Source organism: Numenius arquata, chromosome 8 (assembly GCF_964106895.1).
Source record: "Numenius arquata chromosome 8, bNumArq3.hap1.1, whole genome shotgun sequence".
NCBI classification, from domain to species: Eukaryota; Metazoa; Chordata; class Aves; order Charadriiformes; family Scolopacidae; genus Numenius; species Numenius arquata.
Window position 1 is genome coordinate 30,146,886 of NC_133583.1, and position 27,928 is coordinate 30,174,813.

Genomic DNA, 27,928 nt, shown 5'->3' on the forward strand with positions numbered 1-27,928 from the left:
CTGGTTGGGAGTGGGGGGGCACATCCCTCTGGGTTATGTGTATGTGCGTGTAGGTATGTGCCACCTCTCCCCAGGCCTCTTTGGAGGATGGAGATTCATCTCTGTGTGTGTGCACATGTGTAGCTGTGCACGCGCGTGCACGTGTGTATGTGTGCATGCATGTGTGTGTGCATATACAGGGGGGTGTGCAGGTGAACGTACGCATAAATAGGGTGTATATGCATGGGGGGGGTGGGCGCATGTCTCTGCATATTTGTGTGCACATATTTGTGCCTGTGGAGACGGACGTGTGCGTGTGGGTGTGTGTTCGTGTGCCCCTGCGTATGTGTATACGTATATAGGTGTGTGTCTGACCGCAGCCCCCAGCCCCTGGGCAGGGGGTGCCCCGCCTGCCTGCGTGTGTGTGTGCCTTGTGCCACATCTGCGTGTGCAAGCCTGCCTAGCCACCCCGCGGGGGTGTGCGTGCCCCGGGCTGTGCGTGGCGGGGGGCGGCGCCGGCCCCGGCCCCGCTCCCGCAGCCGCGGCGCCGCCTCCTCTCCCGCCCCGGCCCCGCTCGCTCGCTCCCTCCCTCCCTCCCTCCTTCCCTCCCGCCGCCGCAGCCGCACCGAGACACAAAAAGCGGCTGGGGCAGGGCTGGGCAGGGCCGGGCAGGGCCGCGCCGGCACCATGACGGAGACCACCAAGACCCACGTTATCCTACTGGCCTGCGGCAGCTTCAACCCCATCACCAAGGGCCACATCCAGATGTTCGGTCAGTCCCGCCGGGACCCCCCGGCAGCGGGGCGGGAAGGAGGGGGGAGGCGGGGGGGGGGAGGGCCGGGGTTGTACCCCGGGGTGTGTGGGGGAGCGTTTTTGGGGGGGTGCAGCCCCGCTCCCGGGGGACCGCAGCGGGGGACGGGGGGGGGGGGGCGGGGGGAGGCGCGGGGCCGCCCCGGCCGGGCGCTGTCCGCGGCGGGCGGTGCTGAAGGCGCCGCGGGGCGGAGGCCGACCCGGCCCTCTGCCCCCCGGCCACACCGAGAGCCAAGGGCAGAAAGGCTGGCATCCAGCCCTGGGTTATGTTTCCCTTAAGATAGCGGGGTTCCCCTCGTCTGCCCTCACCTTGTCATGCTCCCGCCCCCACAAACCTCCAGGGTCGGTCCTGGCAAGGGCTCCTGGCGGTGTTTGTAAGATGCCGCTTGCCCATTGGGTCTGCGAGTCTGCGGTCGCTGCAGCACTTTTATATCCTCTCTGACCAGGAAGGGAGGGAGGGACTGGTCCAAGCAGCTAAAGCCAGGTATGGCAGAAGTGAACAAAAATATAGGGAGTTAATTGAAGTTTTAGAATACCCAACCTTTAGATTGATAATAGGTTGGAGGAATCAGAAATGTTCATGTGAGATGACTGATAATACTGAGCATCCATGAGATGATCCAAATGATGGGCATGCTAGAATCACTGCCACAGCCTGTTCAGGCAAGATAGGAGGGAGAGAGGGATGGAGGAAGGGCAGTCTCTGTCAAAGGCAGTCTGACATGCCATAAACACTGATGGTTTGAGTAAAGCTTGAAATGCCTGGAGATCCCCATGCAAACAGTGACTTACCCAGGGTGGGGGCGAGTGCTGTAAGGGTGAAGTGTCCGCTGCAGACCACCGAATAAAACGGGATTAGAAAGACCAGCTCCTCTGACATCCCTTTTCAGAGTGCAGAGAAAGGAGCCACCCTTGATGTATGATAGGAGATTTGAGGCTGGGGAGCAGATGCTGAAGGTCTCATGCTACAGCTGGAGAAGCATCCCTGGGGTTTCTAAAAGCTGTACAGAAGTTTCAAAGCACAAAAATAATTGAAATCAGCTTGGGGTATTTCTACGTCAGATCTTGTTTTCATAGATCATAATGAGTTGGGCAGCAGGCTAGAAAATGATGATTTTCTAGATGCAAATGATCACATTGTTATTCCATTTTATACATGCCAGAAAATTGTAATCCTAGGCATCAATATACCTTAAACTTCAAAAAAATCCTATACCTAATGCTAAAACCTATTGCAAACAATAAGCAACAAGAGGAACTATTTAAAAATAAAAAATAATTAAATGAAATTACAGGGACTTGGTTGATAGAAGCAACTATTGATAAGACAGAATTCTATGATTCACATTATTTAGTCCTAGATGATATTTTGATTAAGAAAAGTAATAATAAAAATATCAATGTGGCCCATATTCAGAGGACTAAAAACAAGAAACAAGACGTATTTTAGAAAATAAGGATCAGTGAGATATTGGTATGCAGTGGGTGTGTTTTTAGTAGACTTCTGATGAGAGATTTTTTTCTCAGTACTGGTCAGTATCTTTATCAATGACCTGGAAGAAAATATATAATCCCATCCAGTAAAAAGTACCAATGACCCGAAAGTGGGTAGAATATCAATTAACGATGGTAATGCATCAGTTGTGCTGCTGGAATTGGGTTGTTTGATAAAAACAGCTTGTTCAAACAGTGAAGTCAAATGCAAAGTCATATGTCCAGCAAGGAGGAATGCAGGTCAAATATAAACAACAGGCAAACGTCTTCTGCCGAACAGCAACTGTGTCAAGGACTGAGGAGTGATAGTACGTAGCCAGATGAATACAAACTCTGTGTGACACTGTAAATAAAGCAGCAAATGCAATCCTTGTAGATATAAGCAGAGGAATATCAAGCAGAAGCAGAAAGGTTGTAGTATTTTAATGTACAGTGTTAGCAAAACCCTTCCTGGAGAAACAGTAGCAAGAATTATGGCAGGTCTGGAAACCAGGCTTTGTGGCAAGAGTCTAAGAGAGGCTCAGTCTACATCCATCCTAAAGATGTTAAGGAGCAACTTGATCATCGCCTTTCAGTGTCTGCTTGGGGAAAGGATATATGGTATATCATGGAAAGGGGCTCCTTTATCGAGCAGAGGAAGGACTGGTGAGATGCCAGGAACAGGTCTGGATACCACACAACTTCAAAGTGCAAATATGGTATGTGGTTTTGAGTGAGGGTAATCAAGTAGTAGGAAAAAAATATTTGGGTACCTGATGGATTCTCTGTCACCTGGACGCTGTAAATGAAAATTCAGACATCTTTCAGGAAGACACATTTTAGCTCAAAAAGGATGGCTTGATGTGGAAATTTTCTATGCATATATTCTGTAGACATCCTGGAATATAAGTCTTGAGATAACCGATAGGTACAAATGAGTCTTCTACAAGAAAAAGGCCCAGAATTTAGCTTAATCCATGTACATTTTTGTTTGAGGAACACTTCCCCCCAAGTGTAAAAGAATAATCATGTGAAGCCATAGGAATCTCAACCAAAATCTGTGTTACTCATTTAGCTCTGTGCTATATGAGTCCAACAAAAACAGTACTCCATCCTGTAAATGTTGTATTTCAAACAGCTGAATTTGTGCAAAAATATTGTCTTTATCTTTCAGACAAAAATTTGGGCTTCATGAGCCTGTTAGGAGGATTTTTTGCTTAACATAGAGAGGTATACTTTTTCTGTTTAACACACGGCACTAATTAAGCCAAAAGAAAGTATAAGGTTTGCCCTGTTATGCCACTGTAGACATACCATTGTATGCCATCATAATTTTTCTCAATTATGAGAATCATGATAAGCAACAGCCTTGCTCACCATGTTTTATTCAGGCCAAAAGCCAACGTCTTCCCATAGGATTTTTGCCCAAACAGGAGAAGGGTTAATTATTTGGAAGTATCTTCTAGTGGGGGAAAGGTTCCCACTGGGTTATTTTTTTCCATGTCATGTGAATTTAAGACTCAGTATCATCATTATCCTTGGGTTTCCAGGTAGCTGGGATGTTTGTTACAACCCCAGACCTGCAACCGCAACCCACCACTGACCCTCTTGTCTGTGCAGAGCCAAACTAACTGCAACAGGGCTCCTCTGTCAGTTACAAGGCTGGGTCAATAGGGCTCACCAAATGAGACTGATTCACGTCTGCATATAGAAAATGAATGCCATGCATATAAATTAATAATTAACTTAAGATATATAACATATAATAAAAAAGTAGGTGAGATACGGTGCTGTACAGCCATCCATACCAAGGGGTTGAGACAAACACCCACGTAGACCTGAAAACACTCTGAGTTATTTGTGGTATCAGATGTTCTTTGAGATGTACGTATGTTCTGAGTCACAAATTTGAGTTGTATTTTCTAGCTTTTTGTGGCTATGAGAAACAGTTTAGGATGCTATGGTTGGGGGAGGGGGGAGGAAAGGCAGGAGTAGAGAAAAGGGCAAAGATTGTTTCTAAAACTTGAGATTAACATTGGTGGCCTTTAGCCTGAAATGAAACTCCATTTTTATCCTAAAGAGGCACAGGGAAGGAAAAGCAGATCCCATGCAAAAAGTCTTGTAAATTGGAGAAAAATAAGATTTGGAACAAAATCCTGCATTAAAGCCACATGAAAACCCCACCAACTGTTCTGTGCCAGAGAGCCCAGCTGCTCACCTCGGCCAGCACGGCTGGAAAACACCCAAACTCAAACCAATTCACTTTATTTTCCCACTGACACTCAGAGAAACACTGAGCACGGGGTAGATGCTTAACCATCCACCCCTGCAGCTGGCTCAGGAGGGGAACCTCCGAGATGTCCCCACCCTGACTCTGGCATCCATGTGCTGAACTACTGGGTTCATAAGGAGCAGTGTCATCACCAGCAGTGGGATTTGCTGCCTAAAGGACACCTCCCTCCATCTTGGCCTCGCTGCAGTTCACCTACTGCTTCCTTCCCATGCAAGAGATGCTACCCAAAGGACAAAAGCCAACAAACCAATGTCAAAAGCAAAATCTAATCCGTGAAGCCCTGCTAACACACCAGAACCAGTGCTGGCACTCTTCCAGATGACAAGCTTGTGCTTGCTTTGACAATTAAACAATTTCCCCGCCATGTCCCAGCTCAAGGAACCCCAACAAAACAGCGTCCTCCTCCTGCCTGGGGCTCAGAGCATGAAAACCAAAGGGCAGCCCTTCAGAGCAAGGTAGAAAGTGTATTTTTCAATAAAAAAAGAGCGGTTCACTTGGAAGGTGGCCTTGGGTAAAATACTGGGGTTAAAGGCATCACCACGCAAGGTCAGAGGCTTCAGGTTTTACATAGTTCTCCCTCCTGGTGTTTCAGGGTTGCGGAGGAAGGCAATGGAGTGCCAGATTTGGAGGGAAGGTTCTGAGCGAGCTTTTTTGTAGCTCTGTGGGGGAAAGGGCTTGTGTTGTCCTGTGGATCTGTGAAAATGGGAGGGTTGTTCTGATGATTTCTGCAAAGTGAAACATGGCGGGTTTGGTGTGGAGAGATGATATCAGGCCAATCAGGATGCAGTGTTTTGATACTGATTTTTTTTTTTTTTCCTATTTCCATTTGATTCATTTTTCTTCAATTGTAGAAGAAAAGACCTCTCTGTATATGCCCATGTTCCCCATTTTGGCATGTTAGACTTATTTTTTTTTGCCTTTCAAAGTTCTGAAATTTCTCACAACCCATCCTTTCACATGCAAACTTCTGGCTTCAAGGAGACAGCCTGGCTCACCAAACACAGCTTTATTTCTGCTTTGCTCTAAGAGCAGCTTCAACTCCAGGGCTTGGGTCTCCTATCAAACCCAACCCTCTCTGACACATCTCCATTCCCCTTTTCCACATCTGCTCATCAGCCTTTGATTAGCAGATCTTTATTGGGCATTTCCCTTCCCTTACCCTCCAGGCCGCATGGTGCCCATGAGGTCCAGCAACATGGAGGCTGGGGGCAGCGGGAATCCTCAGAGGCAGCAATTTGGGTGACCCCCAAGGAAAGGTTTGGGACAGTATTATTTGAGTCTGTCAGAGACACTTGGGGTTTTTTTATAGCTATTTTTTTGGGGCACTACCAAGTATTTGATAGTGAATAGATGATTTTGATCAAATCTGTCATTTCGGTCTGTATCCAGGGCATCTCATCTCCTGTGCATTGGTTTATGGAGTGATGGGTTGCTCCAGGTCTGATTACATGGGAGGAAGGGGTTTGAGAGATATTGTTCAGATGTGGCCTTTTCATAGGGAGTCTCATTACCTTAGATGTTTTAAACCTGCTTGGCCACCCACTTCCCACCCACTTCATTTCAAACAGTGCCAGGACACGGACTTGCACCAAAAAACATAGCTCATAGATAGGGTGATTCTTGAAATTCAGCAAATCTCCACTATTTTTTCCTCCCCCGCCCTTTTTGTCTAATTAGAATTAAATTTGCTCTATATCCTACATGCATCTGTTTTTGAAGAGAGTTTATATCCCAACCAACAGCTGGGTAAAAAATGCTTCTGATGGAAAATAATGGAAGAGGACTCTGCAATCAAAAGTAAAACCCTCTGTTGTGTGGCTTCTTAAGAAAATTTGAGCAATTAGAAATCCCAGCAGGCTTCTCTTTGATTATTCAACACAGTCCTTGTAGAGAAGCAGCACTGAGGTCTGTTGCATCCCATAAAGAGGGTTTTGAGAGGAAGAGATGGAGTTTTGTAAGTAAAGAGGGAAGATGAGGCAGGAGCTGAGGCTTTTGTTTATAGTGTGTTGTTTTAATATCCTGAATTTCAAGAATCACTTTTTTTTCTTTTACTTTATTGAGATGACTGAACTGCAGAACAGTTTAATGAGAGCACTGCTGCCTGGGACAGAGCTGGGAGAAATGGGTGAGCAGAATGACAGCTCGCCTTTTCTCCTTTTGCTTAAATGTGAATATATCTGCAAATGACCAGAAGCAAAATTCCACTTCCCCACCCCCATCTAGCAAAAGCTCGTCAGGAGCTCGAGAGAGGCTTTGCCTCTGCCATCTGCAACATGAGTAAGAAGTCAAGGCCTCTGCAAGGCTGCCTCGTGTTTCCATTTCATCTCTGGGCTGAAATCTGAATGCGTAATTAGCCAGAGCAATCGATGGAGCGAGAGGTGGGTAATGGGACTCCAGGAGGACCTGATTCAGCCCTGGCTTTGCTCTGCACGGTGTTGGTGGGGCTCAGGCAGCACAGGCTGAGTGGCAGCAGGAAGAATCCGACCCAGGGCAAAGCCAGGACAAATGTTACTTAGAACACCTGGGGCAATTTATTGGACCTGGGGCTTTCAGCAGCTTTTTAAGTTAATGCTGGCCAGGCTCTGCAATGCTATAGAGGAGGTTCCACTGACAGCTGCTGGAATCACAGCAAACAGCCAAAATCTTTCATAGGTGCAAGGGGTCTGGGAGGGCAAGACATGCCCAGCCCGGCCAAGTGCTCCTGGCTCAAAGCGGTGGTAGGCAGCGAAACCGGTTACCCCAGCCTCATGCTGTGGTGGGGTGAGTCACTGACAGAGCTCCACTCCCAGGACTTGCCCAAAACATGCTGAAACTGCAGTTTCTTGGGTTATGTGATGGGAGGACAGAGCAGAACCAGCAGGACCGCAGCACCCATGGCTTTTTAGGGTACCATTATACATCAGTTAATGTCACATTCCCATCACTGCACCCCATACAGACTCTTTTTGTCATGATCTTTATCACCAGCTTCCTGCATCTCAAGCATCTTGTCTCCTCTTTATGACCCACAGAGAGGAGTTTTCCCAAGCACCGGATTAAACTCCATCAATAACTACTCAGGGATTCTTTTAAAATATTTATAAGCTCTTAAATATTTAGCAGTATTTATTACGGTCTGTGAGACATTACATTGTCTCTATGACAATGCCACCTCCCAAAATGTGCCACGTTTCTTCTCTTAATTCCACTGACTATGAACAAACTCAGCAGTGAGAAATCTAGTCCTACAACCTCATTCAAGAAAGAAACAGGGGCTCTGCTTCTATTTAAAAAGTGTTTGCGCTCGTTAAGATGCTCACACCTCCCGCATCGTCTTCTCTGATGCATTTTAATAGCAGCCTGCGCGATGCCGAGGATATCAATTACGTGAATGCTAAACCCCAGCAGTGGCAGCCTATGTCTCTCGTGCGACTTTGGGCAAGTCACTTAATCTCTCCCGGCTGGTGCAATGAGGGGGACTCATGTCTCAGCTTTCCCTGCCAGGCTGCCGTGGGTTTGTATTGGGTATCGCAGCAATGGGGGACATGGGTAGGAGCATGATTAGGCTGATCTTTGTGCATCTGAGCAGCAGCTGGCCCAAAATAGATATCCTCACCCCTGCATGCCCGTGCCTCTGAAATCCCTTCCAGCAGCAAAGCAGATGAGCCGCAAGGGGTCCCCCAAGCAGAGGAAGAAGGCACAGAGATGCATCAGAGCTGGGGTCAAGACCACGTCCCACCACTTGTGGCCGGGGAGCAAGGGGCAAGCAGAAACAGTCCAGCTGTGTTGAGTGTGCAGCACAAGTAACCCTAACCTTTACCCTAGCCCTAACCTCCACCTGGGACCAAGGAGCCCAAAGCAGCTACGAAAAGGCCTGACAACCTTTAAGACAGAAAAATTAGCCTAAGATGGAGATAAAGCCAGGGCACCTCTGAACTTTGAGTTAAGCATGTCCTCTCTGGCATCTATAACCCCTGAATCCAAACACTCCCATGGTGCCACCAGTGCCCAGCCAAGCAGGGCTAGATTTTTGGGGCTCCCTGCATGGAGAAAGCTGGGCAAAATCCGTAGTGCCCATCACAGTCCTGAAAACAAACCAGGGCCAGGGCATAGCTCTTGTCCCCACGAAGCAGAATTTGGGAACAGAAAAACCTAGTGTCTTTAGAAATATGTGTTTTCAAGGGCCACTACAGGGCTTGCCGCAGGAGACAAACTGAGATATAACTGTTTTGGAGCTGGAGTAAGAAGCAGACATAGAGGAGCTCCCCACGGGATGGGTGGAGAGCCCATCTCAAAGCCAGACAAGGAAGGACTTGCTCAGCCCCTGCTCCACAAAGGTTTCTACTTTCATTGAAAATCCAACAGCCTCTAATTGAGCTTAAGCTTTCCCTGAGAAGACCACATTTTGCTAGGGCTTATTGGCAAGGGAAGTAAGAAAATCCAGTTTTCCCAGAGAGAACTTCCAAGATGTGTTGGGGATGCTGAAAGGCATAGCTTTGCTTCTGGCACCTTTGCTTTGTGCAAAGACATCGTCGATGCTTCTTTTGGGGGAAATGGGGCCTTGTGAATAGATCTGCAAAGAGAGAGGGTTTCACTGAGCTGTGCAGCCAGGTGACACGCAGCTGTAGCAGTGGGAACATGACATCCCTTTGGTGTCACCATGAGGCCTACCTTGGCTGCCTCGCCACCCCATGCTGTCACCCAACATCCCTCCAGCCTTTCTGCATCTCCATAGATGGGATGTTTTCTGCCTGCACGGTCTTGGTTCGGCCAACACAGCTCCCTACCAGGGTCAGCATCTTCAGATGCTTTGCCAGCAGAGACAAGCCATGGGTCAGCCTCACGGCACGGGGCTCAGCCCCACGTAGAGGCAATCCAAGACCAGCAGAGAGCCACCAGGCAAATGCTCCCCGTTTCTGCTCCATGGGGAATCGGAGACTGTAAATACTCCGTTCCTGGTAAGGTTGTGATCTTGCTGTGTGTCAGCCTGAAGGAGCAGCACGACACACGCCAGGGCGTACAAAGCACTGCCTTTGATGTGCTACAACGGCTTGGAAATGAAAACAAACGTAGCACTTGCATGAGGAAATTAGGGCAGTGGAAATCAAGCGTGGAAATCTGTTGGGGCTTTTTCCCCCCTGCTTCCATTTGAAAAAAAAAAGAAAAAAGAAAAAGGCACTGGGTGACACCCACTTCCCAGCCCTGTGGCTGGCTGAGACGGGGACCGGGACCTCTCCAGGGGTGAACACTGAGGTGCATGTCCTACTTTGGCTGTGCCACCCACAGCCTGGTGGAAGTGAAATATAAGACCATGGCGGGAAAATGAAAACATTTGCCAGGTGCCTTTTGCTGCTACCCTTGTCCTGCTTGACTTTATCCACGGGCCCAGGGCGATAAAAGTCCTGACTGCTCTCTTTTGAAATGATTATCTGGAACACCCTCCCCTGTACTTGCCAAACAGGTTATTTTTGCTCCTGATATTTAGACTCTTCTCAAAGCCAAGATACAGACACAGAGTACCAGCTCCAGGCCAGATTCATGCCTCAAATTGATGTTGCTTTAGTGCGGGCAGTGTGTTTACATCGCTTTACACCAGCCAGAGAGCCGTTAGCCTTGAAAACCCTATAGGAGAGACAGATTTCAGCTGAAATCACTCTGACTGCTTTCTGCCCGGTCCAGCTGCAGTGATGTCCACTCCCCCACTGATGGTTTGTACTTAGATATATCCCAGTGCTCACAGAGATATTTTAGATTAGGCGCTGGTAAATGCACATTTTGGCAAATTTCTCTCTAAAAACCAAGGAAAATACTACACTGAAAGAGGAAAACTTGCTCCCCTCCACCATACACCATGCTACAGTGTGCGCAGCCTTTGCTGACTTATGGGGCAGCCAGCCAATGCACCAGCCAGGGAGAAGTGCGTGACCTCTCACTTTTCACTTCAATGCCATGCATACAGACACTCTTCTTACCTAGAGATGCTTAATCCTTCTCTGAGGGCTTCTAAGCAGGGTGTTCTAGTGCTGTCCTGTGGTAGGGAGCTCAAAAAACATCCTTCTTTACATGAAGTCATCTTCCTCATCCATTTTTGTCTGCTAAGAGTTGCTTTTACCAGGTTAGATGATTCACCTCACCTCACCCACCCCAAGACCTCTAAGACACCCAGGCAGGAGCTCTGGGTGTCAAATATCAGGTGGTGGGTGGTCCACCTTGGCAGGACTCAGCTTCCCATCATTCAGGTGAGACCCAGCAACGTGCTGAGCACGTTCCTCCTCTCCCTGTGATAACAGGGCGGAGATCTCTGAGAATAAATTATACTGCTCCTCCCTAGAAGTGGTGAGAGTGACAGCACTGTGCTAATCACCTGCCTGACAGAAAAGTAGGTCCAGTTCCTACCTGGAGAAGCTGGTGGCAGCTTCAACTCAAGCAGCAGCTCCCCGTACTTGTCCTCATGTTGCTCACCTGATGGGCATTGCCTGCTCCCACCTGCTCCACCAGAGCAGGGTGGGATGCTCCAGGGGGAAAAAGTGCTTTGGCCTGGGTTGCTTTGCCAGGCTCTTCCTCAGATGCTTCTTCTCAAGCTCTGGGACCTAGAGGGTTTCTTCGCAGGTTCCTATGTGCCTTCTCACATGCACTGCCCCTTGCAATACTCCAGTTCTGAAAAAAAGAGAGAAAAATAAGATGCCTTCAATTTCAATTATATCAAATAGGCTGTTCCTCTATGGCATCATGTAAGAAACCCGGATCACCTGGGACCAGCCAGGTCCCCTACCCAGGTCCCATATTGTTGAGTCTGCAACAAATGCTTTGCTATTTCTAGGCCAGCTCACTGTGACTCAGTCTTCAGCCCTTTTTTTTTTTTTTTTTGGGTTCGTTTTAAATATTTAGTTTCACTTTTCTGTGATGAATCCACATGTGGTCAACAGATGGTGATAGCGTGAGTCTTGTTAGTCATCATTCGGGCGGCTCTCAGAGTTGGACACTGGTGCAGGGCCTGCAGGGATGGGAGGTAGGAGGACCAGGTACAGCAGCAGCACTTCTGGGGCCTTTCATAGCCTCTGCTTCCACCATGAGTTTCAAAGTATTTGGTGACCGTTGCTTTTTTTGTGCTTATGAAAAGCCATTAAAACAAATGTGCAGCAATGAAGCCATTTAGCATGGAAGTCCCTTCCAAATTTATTACTTCTACAATGCCTGTGTGCAGCTTGGACTCTCAGGGTGGGGGGGGAAATGTGTAACAGAGCAATTAGCTCAGAGATGAAAATCATTAAGAATTAGGGGGCTTAATGAGATTTTTCTACCAACAAAAAGTCTCCTGGGAATCTGACTGAGGTCATCCAAGAGGCACTGAGCTTGAGGAAGGACAGGCTGTTTGTGTCAGTGGGACACACTGGGACCTCCCCAGGCTTGCCTTGGGAAGGGTCAACCCCATGATGAAGAACCACTCTCTGCCCCTCCTCCTGCTTCTTCCCAAAAGAGAAACCTCCCTTGAAGAGCAGTCAGGGATTGTTCTTCCAGTAGAAATGTTGTCTTGCCCCTCCAGGAAGTCCAGGGAATGGAGGCGCCAATGGTTTCCCCAGCTCTAACCAAGGTGCAGATGTAGGTGATGGGTGGGTGAAGATGCTGGCTGAGGCGGAGAAAGTGGCCCTGGGGCAGGGGGGAGAGCTGGGCTCTGAGATGAGTACATCTGATGAATACATCCCTGATTTGGCATTCAGAGTTATATATTTTTTTATTTAAAAAAATTTTAAAATATATATATATATACACACACACACCCCACTCAATTAGACTGAGAATAGCTGCTGGCTCCTTGCCCAAGTTGGGGTCGGGCGTAGAAAGCAACATTTAGGTCCTGCAAGTGCTGCTCAAGAATAAAACAAAGTGTGCTGGCATATCTGGGTCAATCTCCCCTGCAGGACAAGGTATTTTAGGCAGTGGGAAAGTGCCTGCCTTGCCCTCAGCACCTTGTGGCCGTGTCCTGCCTCCCATCCAAGGATGTCGGAGGCCAAATTGCTTGAAATTAAAATGAGATACTCAGGAAATGGTTTTGCCTTCTCCATCGCTCGTGGCTGTGCACTCTCCTCTGCCTTGGCTCTCAGGGAAGAGCGATTAAGACTGTGCAAAACTTTCTTGCCTCTCTGCTTCCTCATGTGTGTTTTCAGAGGGCTAGCGCAGAGCATGAGCGGGCTAAAGCTTCAACCCCAGTGGGTAGAAAGGCATAAATCAGAGCTGGCTGGCAGCATTCCTCCGTTAAAAAAAAATAATATAAAAACAATTAAAAAAAGGAAAAAGAAATTCTTAGGGGTGTGGATGAACCAGATACAAAGGCAAAGCAAATACAATTTGAAATTACACCTTGAAATATTGAACACGAGGAATGTTTGATTTCATTAACATCAATTTAGGTGATGGAGCAGTGCCAGAGGAGCTGAAACATAGTGATTAAATATACACAGTGAGAACCGCCAAAAAGAAACATCTCTTAAATACACGCTGATTTCCTACTGGAGAGGAACAATGCTATTTTTTTCATTCAATCTGGACAAAATCATCACTTATCATTTTTGTAGCCCTGGACCATATCCTTTGGTTCGTCTTTCCCCACCGTCATCTCACAGGAAGGTGGTAGAGCCAGAGCTATTTGAACTGCATTTGCAGGGGAGAGGAGCTAAGCTGGACTGGGGCAGTGGAGAGGTGCCACCAGCACTTGGGAAGGGTCCAAGTGTCATCCCGGTCCATTCCTTCCCCAACACAGTAAGGCTAAGGTCAACCACCAGCTGCCGCAGCGGGGCTGTGCCGGAAGGCACGGAGCCGGGGAGCCACGGCTGAAAGCTCTCCACTGCACAAGCGTGCTGCCAGTGGTCTAATGCATATTTTGGCAGGGTCTACTATTGGTCGTTTATTTATGTCAACAACATTTAAAAGCCATGCAAGACTGTCTGGAGCATTACAGACAATTTACACCAGAAAAGAAACGAGCTCTTCTTTTCCAACCCAACATCCTTGCATTGGTGTTGCAGGCTATAAAGTGCTCATAGAAAATGAAAATACCAGAGTGTTTTTTCTGGGATCCAGCATGGTCTCTGGACATTATAAGTATTTAACAAGCAAGAAATGGGCTGGGAAAGGGCTGGGAAGCCATGACAGAAGGCTGAGCTCAAAGGAGACAAACAGGCCAGAAATGCAACAAACCGGCAGAGGAACAGGACTGAAATTCCCAAATCCAATGGCTTTTCAGACCAAAATCTACTCCTTCCCAGGCAAAAATCTTTGCACAAGTAGGGAGGGAAGGTTGGGAGCTGCACAGATGGCTGGCTGTAAGAAACATGGATGAGAAGAGGAGTACAAAGCCACTACAGTGTCTTTAGCATTAGCCGTGTCTGCAGGGAGACCATGAACCTGGTCCCCACAAGCAGCTATTTTGCATGAAAGACCCAAAAAATTTTGTTGAAAGAGATCTTTTCTGAGAACATGGACCTGGGGGTTCTGAGGAAGCACCACACATCAGAGCTGCCACAGCGGTTCAAAGTGATAACCCACTGAACCCACTGATAACCCAGAGTCCCATTCCAGAAACCCAGAACAGCCAGTGCCAATGCTTGCATGTGGAGCTCCACAGCTTAGCTTCGTGCCATGCACAGCCCCACTTTCTTGTGTTGGAAGACCCAAGGACAGCAGAAGGCCCAAAAGCAGAAGGAGACACAAGGACAGTAGAAGACTCACCCTCTTTGGCCTTTCTGTGTCAGCTATGACCTCCATCCCATCTCCCTGCCCTTGCTGCCCAACTCCTAGCTGCTCCTTGCATGGAGGCATGTTGCTGATCACCAGTAGTTTCAAGATGTTGAGACCCACACCTCCTCCTGCACCTGCCAAGAGCACACACTGTGACAGGAGGCACTGCAACCTCAGCCCAGAGGTGGAATGAACCACCAATAGCCCAGGCACCTCTTAGAAGAGCTAAAGAAATTTTGCCTTGGCTTATACAGAAGATGAGACTCAACGCTCAATGAACTAACATGTTCTGACAGGCTTGGCTATGGCTGCCTGTCACGCTCTTCATTTAGCCACTGAAGAATAAGTCAGTCTGAGAAGATTTAATTTGTAAAAAAAATAATGAAGCTTTAAATGCAGCAGTGTGATTGTAGCACGGACACATCTAGACACTGCAAACTAATGCCACGACCTTGTGCCATCACAAAGCCATGGTGCCACCTGGCCTGAGTCTTCTGCCACCATCCCAACAGCGGGGGTGGCTGCTCCTGCCACAGTGTCAGCCCCACTAGTGGCACAGCTCCTCTCCAAATGGGATTGAGACGTCATATAAGAAAACACAATCATTTTAAAGGCTTTTGCTTTGAAGTGGGTCGCTGTGAAGGTCTGGCTTAGCTGGCGGTTAGATGAACAAGCAAGCCAGCAGAGCCACGTGTGAGTGGGCAGAGCTGCCCCAAGGACGCAGCCCTGCAAGAAAATGGACGTGCTCTGCCCCAAAACCAAGTGAAGATGGACCAGTTTGGGATGTGAAGAGACACTCTGCAAGTTGCAGGCGAGGTAGGATCAGAAGGCAGGTCTTCATGTTTCCAGCTCAGCCCTCTATTCGCTACACCATACTGCTGCTTCATAGCCTGCATGTCGTCCCGAACCCTTACCTTGCAGAGATTTACCAGTCAATACATATATTTTTTTTCCATGCATATTTATGTTGTTTGGTATTTGTGAGGTAGACAACAAGGTCTTTAAACTTCAGATCCCAACTTTATATATATATATATATACACACACATATTTTGGAAAGCAGCATCAATTTTACAGGTTTCTCTAAATAATAACGTGGAAGTTAAAAAATAAATGAACAATTTTGATGGTGACACAGAGAGCAACAACATCCATCCCCTCCCAGCAGCACACCCTTCTGCGAGCACTGAGGCCAGTGGCACATCAGCATCCCATAGGATCCATCCCACTGAAGCTATCGGCCTTGCAGTAGAAACAGGAAAATACTTTTTCTGCTTACAGTCACAGGAATTGTACGGGTTTGCTTGGGTTTCCAATCTTTTGCATGCATTTGTAGGAGATGAGCTGTTTTCTGCCAGAAAAGGTGTTTTATTAAGGCAGGCAGTGGTGACGGAGACTCGGCGTGAGCTCCTGAGAGCCGGAGCTGAGATGACGTGCCACCAGCATGGAACACATCCCCTAAAGATGCAGGCTTGGCACCAGGCTATTTAAATACAGACCTTGAGAAATTGATAGCCAGGCGAGACTGTGGCTTTTGCCACCAAAAACTCAAGGCAAATTAATACCATCAGCCATCCCTGAGAATGCAAAGCAGGGGTTATGTGCAAGGAGTTCAGCTCGTCTTAACAGTGAACTTTATAAAGTTGCTGTATGTGAAGGAAAAGGCATGGAGATGAGTAGATCAGTGTTTTTAATCTTCTTCCAGCAAGGAAAATCAAGTCAGGGTGAGGCAGGGAATAATGAGAGGATGTGTTCATTTAAAACTCGATGGCTTCTTTTTTTTTAGGAAATTTCCTTTTTATTTTAGATTGCATTTTAAATTGCATTATGATATACAAGTAGATGCTGGTCCTTTGCTCTTGGCTTCTCTGCTCACGTGAAGCCCTGGCTCTCCTGCATGGCAGCATGTGTCAGGAAGGCTCCGCTTTGGCTTTTCCAAAAATCGTGCCTGGGTTTTGTCCCTATGTGGTGGTAACCGGCTCCAAGCGTTTCAATTGTCTGGTTGTGTGTGCTTCCAAGGCAGTCAGGATAGCCTTCCCGCAAACCTCCTCTGCTTCTAGGCTCATTCAAAACCATTTCTTTGCTCCTTTTAATGCCTCTTCCAACATCATGGCTCAATTCTTTAATATTGGTTTTTTTGCCATAAATGTCTCTTGATGCTGTTTTCTGTAACTTATACCCCACACAGTCAATTTTTTTTTTCAATCTAGAAGAGATACCAGGACATGGTTTCTGTGAAAGATGCCAGAAAGAGCAGCATCAGGAAAAAAATGGCTTTTTTTTTTCCCCTCCCTCTTGATTGATTAACCTTGAAGGCACCAATGAGAAAGCCAGTAGCATCAATAAAGGCGAGTACAGAGCATTGGAGAGGGAAAAGTGCTGCTAGTACTCCCTGATTCCTCTTTTTAAAACACAGAGTGGAGAAGAAAGAGGATATATTTTTTTCCCCACATTTGGCTTTCTGGGCAAGTTGTTACAGAAGGCTGTCATGGTAGGCTGCAAAAGGAATCCCACACACACGGAGTTTCATGCTTTAATTTATGGTGCTGGTTCAACCTCAAACCCCCTTGCAAAAAAAAACCCCAGAGAATATTTTATTTTCCTGTGTGTGCTCCCTCATAGAGTGCTTCGTCGGGTACCACTTGGAGCACAGACAGACAACCACAGTCATGCACAGGGCTGAGTTTGGTCTCCTGGCTGCCTTGGTGAAATCCGCTGGCGGATGGAGATGCTCCCACACGATTCCCAGCGGATAAATAACCAGCAACGATGAAAAAATATGGTTCAAACCAAATAGCCAGTGTTATAACCCCTTTGAGCCCAGGATTTTGAGGGCAGGGTGGGAAACTTACAGTACCTCTAAATCAGCCCATTGAATTTAACTCCTTGCACTGATCAAATTACTGAAGCCTGTTTTTCTCTTTCTGGGGGCTGGTATGCACAGGGCACAAGAGCCGGGAAAGAAGCCAGAGAAAGGATTTTGGATGAGTCCAAGGAAAAGGGTTTATTGAGGCTGGCAAAACTCGCGCAGGCTGTCACAAGGGCCTGGGGCTGCTCAGCACACTCGGGGCAGGGGGGTGTGGAATCCATGGCAGTTATAGTTTCTTAACTGACTTTTGACTGACCCAATAACTGAACAATGTTTCCTAGTATAAATTTCAAAATTCAGAGGAAAAAAATTATTTTGCCCAGGCTGTTCTTCAGCAAGGTCCCTGCCTCCTCATCCTGCTTGGCCCTTCTCACCTTCCTTGATGTACGAGTGCTCCTCATCCATCACAAGCCATTGTGAGGGAGCTCTAAAGTAATTTTAGAGCTGAATTTTACCCCAAAGCAGAGCAGGAGCAAAGGCACAGGAGCTAAAGAGATGCACCATCAGGAGAACAGTCCTTTCCTAAACCACACAACTGCATCCACCCCAGCCAGGCTGATCATTTGACCAGGAAACATGCGGGCAAGACGCATGTACCCATGGAAAAGCCCCTTTCCCCACATCTGGATGTGCCAAGTCGTGCTCTCACCTGCCTGTCACCCTGAACTGTGGCCCCAGGCTCAGCTGCTGCTCCCACCTTCTTGAACCCAACCAGTGTTACCCTCGTGCCACCAGCAGATGTGAACGATCCTGTGGTGAATTTTCAATGAGCAGCAGGACAACGAGGTTTTTTCTGTTGCCACTGAAATCGCAGGAGCCCCCGTTCACTGCTGCAGCTTCAGAAGATACAGGAGGATCCCCCATCCACTCCCATTCTTCTTTATACCCATTACAATTGTGCTTGCCTCTGGCAAATACTGACTGTTCTCCTTCCCCTCTTTTTTCCTTTTTGTTTTTGGGAAATGAGAATGCGTCTGCTTTGGCATTGAAGGGTTTGTAGGGTGCGTCCCCTGCCCCAACAGCTGATGCCATGCTGAGCGGTCAGGATAGGGAAAAAAATCTCTCCAGACGGCAGGAGCTAGCTTTCCTGCTAATTTACAAGGAATAATGCAGCTGTACCACCGAGGGAAGCATGAGCCATCCCATGCAGGCTGGAGAGCCTTGCGTGAGTGTTTGCGTGTGCCAGCTGGGGCTGGGTGCAGGATGGTGGGAGGGAGGAAGGCTCCCTGCAAGTGTCTCCCTGCTGCTGCTGCATGGGAGGACACCAGCCCTTCACGCAGGGCTGCTCCCCTTTCCCTGGGGAGATACCAGTGGCTGGAAATACCAGGAGCAGGGTGTCTATAGGATACAATGCACAATGACATCTCAGGATGGCTGATGAATCCTGAAGTCACCTTTGCTTCAGAAACGCTTGTTTTCTTTGCAAAAGCAAAATATTTTCTAGATCCTCTACTTGCACCAAAAAAAAAAAAAAGTGCTTTCTAATGACTCATCAATCTTGTCTCCCTTTTTGCTTTTACCTTTTCTGTATTTTTTTTTTTTTGTTCTGCTCTCTCAATAGCTGGGGAGGGCACAGCTGCTCTGTGTGCTCCCCAACCACCTTCCCCACGTTCAGCAGAGGAGGCAGGGCCAGGCTTACTATGGCCACCACTGCCATTGACCTGCTCCACGCTCGCACCGGCCTCTTCCTCCTCGCTTTCTACCAGGCTGCAACACCATAAAAGTGCCGTGGTTCATGCCTGGGTGCAGTGTGCCCAGGGGACAGGGTGGTTGCAATGCACCCAGCAGGAGAGCTCGAGTAAAAAGGGTGGAAAAGCTGAAAAACCTTGGGAGGCAGGAGGTGTTGCTGCTGCAGCATAAAAATATAGGACTTTCTGTCTCCAGCCAACTTTACATATTGAGAGGCCACAAGGTCTCCCTGGAACCTTCTCTTCTCCAGGCTAACAACCCCAACTTTCTCAGCCCTTCTTCATAGCAGAGGTGTTCCAGTTCTCTGACCATTCCTGTGGCTTCCTCTAGACCAGCTCTTACAGGTCCATGTCTGTCTTGGTGCTAGGGATCCCGGAGCTGGATACAGTCCTCCAGGTGGGATCCTACAAGAATGGAGTAGAGGGGGAGCATCTCCTCTCTCAACCTGCTGGCCACGATTGGCTTTCTGGGCTGCAAGCACACATTGCACATGCCCAACTTGTCACCCACTAGTGTCCCCAGGTCCTTCCCCATGGAGCTGCTCTCAATCCATTCATCCCCCATCCTACATTGATATCCTCTGCAGGGATTTATGGCCAGCCACCAACACATGAGCTGGCAACAAATTTTCTGCTCATAAAACCATGGGGTTGTCCCTGCAGCCCAGTGGTGGCAGAGGCAGCAGGTTTTGTTATAATCCTAATTTTTTTGATCTTGCTCATCTCCAAGGGCCCCTTGTCAGAAGTGATGCCAGAGGTCAGGAGAGCCGTTGGTCACCTTTCAGCTGCTAAGAAAACTTTTGGCTAGTAGTCAGCAGCAAACCAGAGCAAGCAAGGAAGGGAGAATTCATGGGGAGAGAAAGGGTGGATGTAGTTTATAAGCAGAGAAAAATAGAAAGGAAAGAATTTGTCTGCAGGCAGTGAACGGATCAGCTTCATGCATCACCTCATGAGCTTGATCTGGCTCTTCCAGGGCTGCTGAATGAGCCTGTGTCTGCCAAGTGGCTCTCACAGGTGGTGCACGTTCTCGGGTGCCTCCCTGGTGCCCTGGCAAGGTGGTTGAAGGTGATTTGGAGTCTGAATGTGATTTAGCTTTTGCTAAAGACCTGCCCCCTCCCCACTAAATACTCCTTCCTGGAAGGTTTGTGGGTCCCTGGGAAGGTCCATCCTCAGCATCACCAAGGATGGTACAATGAGACGGGCAGTAAAGATGAAGCCAACCCTTCACTTGGTTGCCTTTCCCACCTGGCACTGCCTGAGCTGGGATGAGCCACTCCACAGGCACCGGGCAAAGCCAATGGGCAGCAGTGGAGTGTTGCGGGGTTGGTGGGTCCAGCTGAATCCCCCTGCAAGCTTTTCCTTGTCCTCCTCCTTCAGAGCGAGCCCGGGATTACCTGCATAAGACTGGACGCTTCATCGTCATCGGTGGCATTGTCTCGCCCGTGCACGACTCCTACGGGAAGACGGTGGGTCATCCCCATTTTCCCTTTCTGAATCATATGTCTGATGGCGTCTCAAGCCAGGGTCAAGCACTGGGCAGTGCTGCCTGCACCTGTGGTCCTTTCATTGACCTCCTCTACCCATGGCAGCCCCTGACCATGGGAAAGTCTCCAAGAGGATGGAGCAGATAAACCCATTTGCTCTTTAGATAAAAACTGCAGCGAGACCCTACAACCAGCCAAAGTACTGAACAGCAAAGAGAAATGTTCTCACCCAAATAGGGATGGCCATCTTGTTGGGTTGGCTTGGGACTCTTTTGTTTGAATGATTTCAAAGCAAATTTTATTGTGGGGATGGCGATGATGCAAACAGGAACCTTTAAAAGTACCTTCTTGGGGGTGGGAGGCGGGGGGATGGAATCCAAATTAGGAGAGGAAGGGATTTCATCTTCTGAAAGCTGGAGAAATTTCCTTGAGAAACCACCATCCCCAAGTCTGGTCCTACTGCAGCACCGGGCTGAGAGCAGCAGTGTTGAGCAAATCTCACCGACTGGTTGTAAGCACAGGTGAAGCAAGGCAGGGACTCTCCTCCTCCAGCAAACAAGACCTTAAACAACTTTTTGTGGGCAGGAGTTAATCCTTCTGGGCAAGCCCAATGCTCTGCCCCAGGAAGGTTTGCAAGCCCAGGCTGGCCAGGGCATGACACTTGCCTCCTCCCCATAACTGCTCCCCCATCACCCTCTCTTGCAGGGTCTGGTCTCAAGCCGGCACCGCCTGACCATGTGCCAGCTGGCTGTCCAGTCCTCCGACTGGATCAGGTGAGCTTGATTAAAAACCAGAGGACTTCCTCTCCTAGTCCAGCAGAGAATTCAAGTGGGCCCCTTTGTCTTCAAGGAATCTTGCAAGTATCCGGGTCAAGCCTGTATTGACCCAGCCCACCCCAGCCTTGTGCCATGGCACCTTCCCTTTCTACACCTGCAGCACTAGCCCATGGACTCTCCCCTTCCCAGCATTGCCACGTGGTGTCTGGCGGCTGAGGTGGGATCAGAAAAATCTCTGGGTTGCCCTCAGGAAGCAGGGTCACAACACATATAGATACATCCAAGCCAAATGAAAGCTGGTTAGTTGGGTACCAAGAGTGAAAAGGTATCAGGGAGCACATTCAGGTCCCCGAGGCCATTAGGGAGAGCTGGGTGGAAGGGCTGGAAAAAGGACATGGTCCATGGTAGAGCTGGGAGGGCAAGGGTGGCTGTTCCCAGTACTGCTGGCAAACCTGGTGTGGAGGAGATAACATGGCCAGGAGGTCCAGGCAGTGGCCACCACTGTTGCCTTGCTATGCTCCCTACAGGGTGGACCCCTGGGAGTGCTACCAGGACACCTGGCAGACCACCTGCAGCGTGCTGGAGCACCACCGTGACCTGATGAAGGTGAGGCAGCTCCCACGCTGTGGGTGCATCTCGGGGTAAGGGCGGAAGGAGAGTGCAGGAGTGGGGTTGCTCTTGCACCAGCATGTGGACATCAACAACCAAAATATGGCTGAGAGAGTCAGAGAGAAGACTTGTGGGAATGTGCCTGAAATCCTGACCTGGAAGAGGTGCGCAGTACCTTATCACAGCTGCTTTGAGCTCCTTGCCCTGATGGTGAAAGCAAATTGAGCTGGAGCCAGCAGCCATCCCAGTCCCATGCATTCCAGGAGAGGTGCAGGGGCGAAGGCAGGGGTGGGCATAAGCCAGATCATTAATGTCGACCACTTGCTCCATCCCAAGGGGAAGGAGAGGTGGGTGGGTGTCCCAGCTGAGCTGAAACTACTGTATACACCCACCAGAGTGGCTGAGTGAGACAGGAAAATTCAGCAGCTGGGAAGTCCCAAGGGAGAACAAAACCCAGGAGGAAAACTCTCTTCAAAAGCCCAGGAAGGCCTGAGGGCAAAAAAGGAAGGCAACTGCCCTCAGGTGACTGAGGGGCACAGCTGCTGCCAACACTTGGATATAGTGAGGATGGAAAACCAATAAAACAGCATCATACAAACTCACGGGCAGCACAGACAGGAGGCACAGAAGTAGCATTAAGCAGCCCGGCAGGATGTCCAGTGCATCCAGGTGTGGAAACCAGGGAGACCCCGGGGATGCCTTCCTTCTCCTGCAGGGACTGGGGGAGAAGATAAGTGCATGAGTTTGCTCCCGGGGCAAAGCCGCTGGCTTTGCACCACTGATTCATCAGCTGCTGTATTTTTATTTACTCATCCGGATTTACAGGCACCTCCAGGTGTTGGGGGCAACGCCTCCCTGCAGGCAGCACAGCTGCAGCCTTGCCAGCCTCACGGGTCCTCACAAAAATGTAATCCCACAGTCCCCAGCCTTAATCATGAGTTATCCGCCAGGTCCTGCTAGCCCCAGGCCCATCCAAGTGAGGTCGGATGGGACCAGGGATCCTAAAGCAAGCCTGGATGTACCTGTCACTGAAGATGGCCTTCAGCCCGGGATGCAAAGTCTTGATACGGGGGTTGTAAAGGTTTTGGGAGCCAACTGGGGTGAAGGTGCTGGTCCGGCTACTTCTCTCTCTTGTTGCAGAGAGTGACTGGCTGCATCCTCTCCAACGTCAACACCCCCTCCATCACCCCTGTGATCGGCCAGCCCCAGAACGAGTCCTCGCAGACCATCTACCAGAACAACAACAACGTCTCCAACAAGCCCACTGCAGGTAGGTGGCAGCAGGGTAGAGAAAGGAGGGGGTGACCACCCACCACTCACCTCACAGCCAGGACTGCTGAGTGTTAGGAACGGTGCTCCATCCTCTTATTTTTGGGTCAGGTCCGTTCATCAGCCTCCATGCACCAAGTCCAGGGTTGGGTGGAGATGCGATGCCAGGGAGGGGAGCTGGAGTAGCATCCACCACAGTGAGGGGAACCAAAAGCAGCTTAAAACGGCTGTGAAATCACACTGGAATTTAGCTGGATGGCGTCCAGGCAGCGAGAGCAGCTAAGAGAAAGGGTATCTGGTACTCATGGGGTGTGTGTGAGGGATAAGCTGGCAGGAGAGGTGGTGCAGCTGGAACCCACATGAACCATCAGGATGTGGGACGCAGAGGTATTGGCTGGGAAGAAGAGGGGGGATTACTTAAATCCAATAAAAACAAGCATCTTGTGATTTTTTTTTTTAGTGATTTCAGCTGTCCAGCTGGTCCCTTCAAGGCACAGTGTAGTGCTCTCAGGAGTTAAGACTGCACGAGGCAGCGGTAGGGAGAGGCTGAGAGTGGTTCCTGCACCCAGGCACAGGAGTATTTCGCAGGACCGAGGTGGCCAAAGTGTTCATGTAGGTTGGTTGCACAGCCTCTCTCCCATTAATTTTCCATCTTCTTCACCTTTAGCAAAGATCCTGGGGAAGGTGGGAGAAAGCCTGAGCCGGATTTGCTGCGTTCGCCCGCCCATGGAGCGCTTCACCTTTGTGGGTACGTAGTGGAAAGCCCCAGCATCACCTTAGCTTCAGCACCAGCCCCCAACCTTTCTCCCAGTCCCCTCTCCCAGGCCGGGCACGAGCATCTCTGCTTTGCTTTCCTTCTCCAGATGAAAATGCCAACTTGGGGACAGTGATGAGATACGAGGAGATCGGTGAGTACACAGCCCGCTCCATGTTCCTCCAGCTCCTCTAGGCTGGCGTTACGTGGCTCAGGAGCAGCTGCATGACAGATACGGTGGCGAGTGAAGGATGCTGGATCATCGCACCCCGATGCCAGCTCTTGGGGCTCAGGGGTGAAGCAGGAGCAGTACTAACTGGCCTGAGCCCATCCCATTGGCAGACAAGCAGCCTGAAATAAGGGAGTGGGGACCCAGCTCCGAGAGCTGGCATGGACTTGCCATGACACCATGCTTTGAAGGTGACCCCAAGTGCCCTCAAAACTTGTCCTCCCATGGTGGTGCCACTCACATCCTCACATTGCCTGCAGCCCTGCAGAGCTTTGCACACAGCAGCAGGAGGGATTTCAGCTGCCCAACCAGCCACAGTGCCCCTTTCTCTAAAGCCCTTTAGGGGTTTTAGACCCATCAGGCTGCCACGCACTTAGCACCACTGTACATCACCCAGAGCTTTGCAGGGGGAACTTGCTGGTGTTTTTGAGACCCGTTTCATGGGCTAGCTCACACACAGCCTGGCACAACGCCCATCCTGGCACCAGCACCATGCAGAGCCCAAAGGCTTTACCCACCTGGAAATGCCAACCAGGGAGGCACCTTCCCATGCAGCTGCCTCTTCCCACGCCTTTGGGTGAGTTTATGGCTTTCCTCTGCTGGTTGTATAAACAAATTAATTTTTATGGGCCCGTTAGAGCAAAAAGCTCCTTCCCACAGCACAACTGTCTTGCTGAGCAGCAAAGTCAACCCTCAAAGCAAGCTGTCAGTAAGCAGCGGTCCCAGCCTGGAGAGAAAAAGGGAGGACATGGAAGTCCTCCAAGATGAGCAAGGAAAACCTCTGGCATTTCATGCTTTGCTAAAGCAAACACAGGCAGCTCTGAGCAGTCCCTGGGACTCTCCCCATTGCCCCGTGGCTGGAGCCCCCGCAGCAGATCACGAAGCAATTGTGGGTGCCCATAGCATAGAGAAATTATTCCCTTCCCCAGGGATACAGCACCTTCAGGGCTGGAGCACAAGAGTAGTTGAACAGCACATAGCAATGCTGACAACCCAGCTGCATGGGAGGGGAGCTGAATTAAAGTAAGGAGGGGGATATTTGATGTTTGGCACCAGTAGGGATGTGAGAAGGACCATGGGATCTTTAGCGGGACTTGTTTTGACAGGGGAGGTCTGTGCAGAATAGGATCCCCCCAGGTAGTGCAATGGGATGGTGGGGGAAATGGTGCCTGCTCAGCTCCATTTGCTCCCACCTCTGAGCTTCTCTGCTTCTTTTCTTCAGAGCTTCGCATCTTACTGCTCTGTGGCAGTGACTTGCTGGAATCCTTCTGCATCCCTGGTCTCTGGAATGAGGCAGACGTGAGTCACCACTTCTGGGCACCTCTCCATGTTCCTCTTCCCCAGGATCTCTTCCTCCTCTGCTTCCCACACCTAGCGCTCCTGGGAGCCACTCAGGTCCCTGGGGATAGCAGGAGCTGTGCCCGCCATCCCCACTGCCTCCTCCATTCCAACCCTGACTCTCACTTTCCTTACACATGGCCAGCCTGAGGGACAGGGTCTTCTACTCCCAAGTCACCAACCCTACCCAGCTTCCCCTTCCGCAGACCCAAGCCCTGCTCCTACTCACTGTTCGTGCAGAAGACATCACCCAGGGTGCAGGATAACCCCATCCCAAAGGATTTCCAAAGGCTGCGCTCCCAACTCCTCATCACTTGGTAGGAGACAGCATCAAGTAGATGCCAGTCCCAGCAGAGTGAGGTGTGGAGGTAGGAAATAAGATATTTACAGAAGTTGTCCAGACTTTAGAAATTAAACACATTTACAGTCAAATCAACACTTTTCATTGCAGGCTTTTCCTGCAATGTCTGGTACCCAAGCACACATCTTTACAAAGACCAAGAAGTAAAACAGTGATTCCTCAGCCTGGTGATGCCTGACACCAACTCACAGCTGATAGCACCTTCACTGCCACAACTCAAATAGACAAAACCTACTGCCCACCTCTCTGTGTGCCCCCCTTCCCACCCCCCCATTAGTGAAGGACTGCAGCAGGACACCCAGCATGCTGGACACTGTGGTCCCTGTCTGAAGAAGTCATGTTTTTGGGGGGGACACTCGCCCTAGAGAGGGGCTGGGTTACCAACCTGCATGCTGCTCCCGGCATTCAGAGCAGTGCTGGCTATGGGAGCTCATCTGGCTGGCTGCTGAAATCAGGCAGCCAACACTGCCTCCCCCCTTCCTTGAACCTCTCGACCATTTCTAAAATCAGTTACCACATCTTCAATCCTAAGTTTTTTAAAACAATTAGCTGGCAGATATCTCCTCTGAAAGGATGCAAAATCTGAGATGAGGCAAGTCTTGAAGCCCAGCACAAAAGATGCAAAAATTGGATGTCTAAGCACAGGCAGAGGAGGCATTCTGCATCAGCACTACCTCACAGGCTCCTGCTGCCTGAATTTGCAGACCCAAAGCTCTTTTGGATGAGCCTGGTTTGTCTCAGCCAAGATATGTGTGAGCAGTAGGAGCCATACCCATATAGTGGCAAACTTGGCCACCAGCCTTGGCACAAACAACCTTGGAAGAACAACCCTACAAGACCTGTGTCAGGACCAACATGTCCATCCTGCTCATAAAGGCTTCCAGTGAGGCAGAGGTCACATCCTCCTCAGGCAACCTCTTCTGCTGCCACCCTCCTTCTACCACGACAGGTCCTCCCTAAAGCCTAACCTCAACATCTAGTAATAGGATTTAACCCTGTGCCTTTTTGTTTCATCCACTGCAGACCACTCACCACACCTTGATAATTCCATGTTTCCGCCAAAGGCTGTTGAGATAGCCTCAATTCACTTTCTATCTCCATCCAGACCACGTCTCAGCTTTTCATGGCGCAGGGGGGTTGGCAGACAGTGGCAGGTTTTGCGCAGGGTGGTCATAAAGCTCTCCCTGCTTTGGGTTGCTCCTAGATGGAAGTGATTGTCGGGGAGTTCGGGATCGTGGTGGTGCCCCGGGATGGAGCAGACCCCGACCGGATCATGAACCACTCCTCCATACTCCGCAAGTACAAAGTAAGTGGATGCACCCATGGCCAGGGAAGACTGTGAGAGGACCCACAGCTCCCCAGGGGAGCACTTCTGCCACAGAGCATAAAATGTCTTGAGGCCAGGTGCTCTCGGCTGCTGGGTGGGATGAGCAATGGGGCCACCACGCAGCGGTTCTCCAAGGCTGGTGGGGCAGACACATGCTTTCAGGCCATCTCTTCACTCCTCTCTTCTTCCTTCCCCTGCAGAACAACATCCTGGTGGTGAAGGATGATTCAAACCACCCTATGTCAGTTGTCAGCTCCACCAAAAGCAGGTGGGTGATGCAGGGGGATTCCTGCTAGGGGGTGGGGAGAGGGGTGTCCCCAGCCCATCCCTCCATTTGTGGGGACAGCAAAAAGCGACACCTAACCAGGCTCTGACCCCTTCTCTCCACCTGTACCCCCAGACTGGCCCTGCAGCATGGGGATGGACATGTCGTGGATTACCTCTGCCAGCCCGTCATCGACTACATCCTCAAGAGCCAGCTCTACATCAACGCCTCTGGCTAAGCGCCAGAGGTCTTGCAGCGAGACAGCCCTCATGTCCCGCCTGCCTACAGCTCTCCATCACTCTTTTCTCTCTCTCTCTCTCTCAGTCCGTGTCTCCATCTCTCTCTCCACCCCATGGCCTCCTGTCCATGTCTGCCTCTCACCCCCGGCGCCAACGCTCCATCGTGCAGCAATGTCCAGGGAACCGCGGCATGGCCCCAAGGGGAACAGTTTGGTCTCTTTTTTCAGGGAGCTGCCCTCCCCCTCACAGTGGGGAAGGTAGAGGAGACTGGTAAAAGAGCAATGTGCTCATTGCGCTCAAGGGGAGGCAGCTCCAGCACCCCCCTCCCAGCATGTCACTGGGAAATGGTCCCCCCGGTCCGTCCTCCCAGCATGCTCAGAGCAGGGGCTTCCTCTTCTGCATCATCTTACAGTATTTAAGCTCAATAAATCTAGGTGGACTCTTGTTTCTT

The 27,928-nt window shown here is 49.8% G+C and overlaps 1 protein-coding gene across 1 annotated transcript; it reads left to right on the top strand.

Annotated features, from left to right (window-relative positions):
• Nucleotides 1–614: 614 nt before the first annotated feature.
• Nucleotides 615–27,928, top strand: NMNAT2 (nicotinamide nucleotide adenylyltransferase 2). Its single transcript, XM_074152317.1, has 11 exons — nt 615–751; nt 20,204–20,292; nt 21,016–21,083; nt 21,614–21,692; nt 22,836–22,965; nt 23,632–23,712; nt 23,828–23,872; nt 25,170–25,246; nt 26,851–26,952; nt 27,174–27,241; nt 27,374–27,928. Exons 1-11 carry the CDS (start codon nt 667–669, stop codon nt 27,474–27,476), a joined length of 927 nt encoding a protein of 308 aa, XP_074008418.1. The 5' UTR covers nt 615–666; the 3' UTR covers nt 27,477–27,928.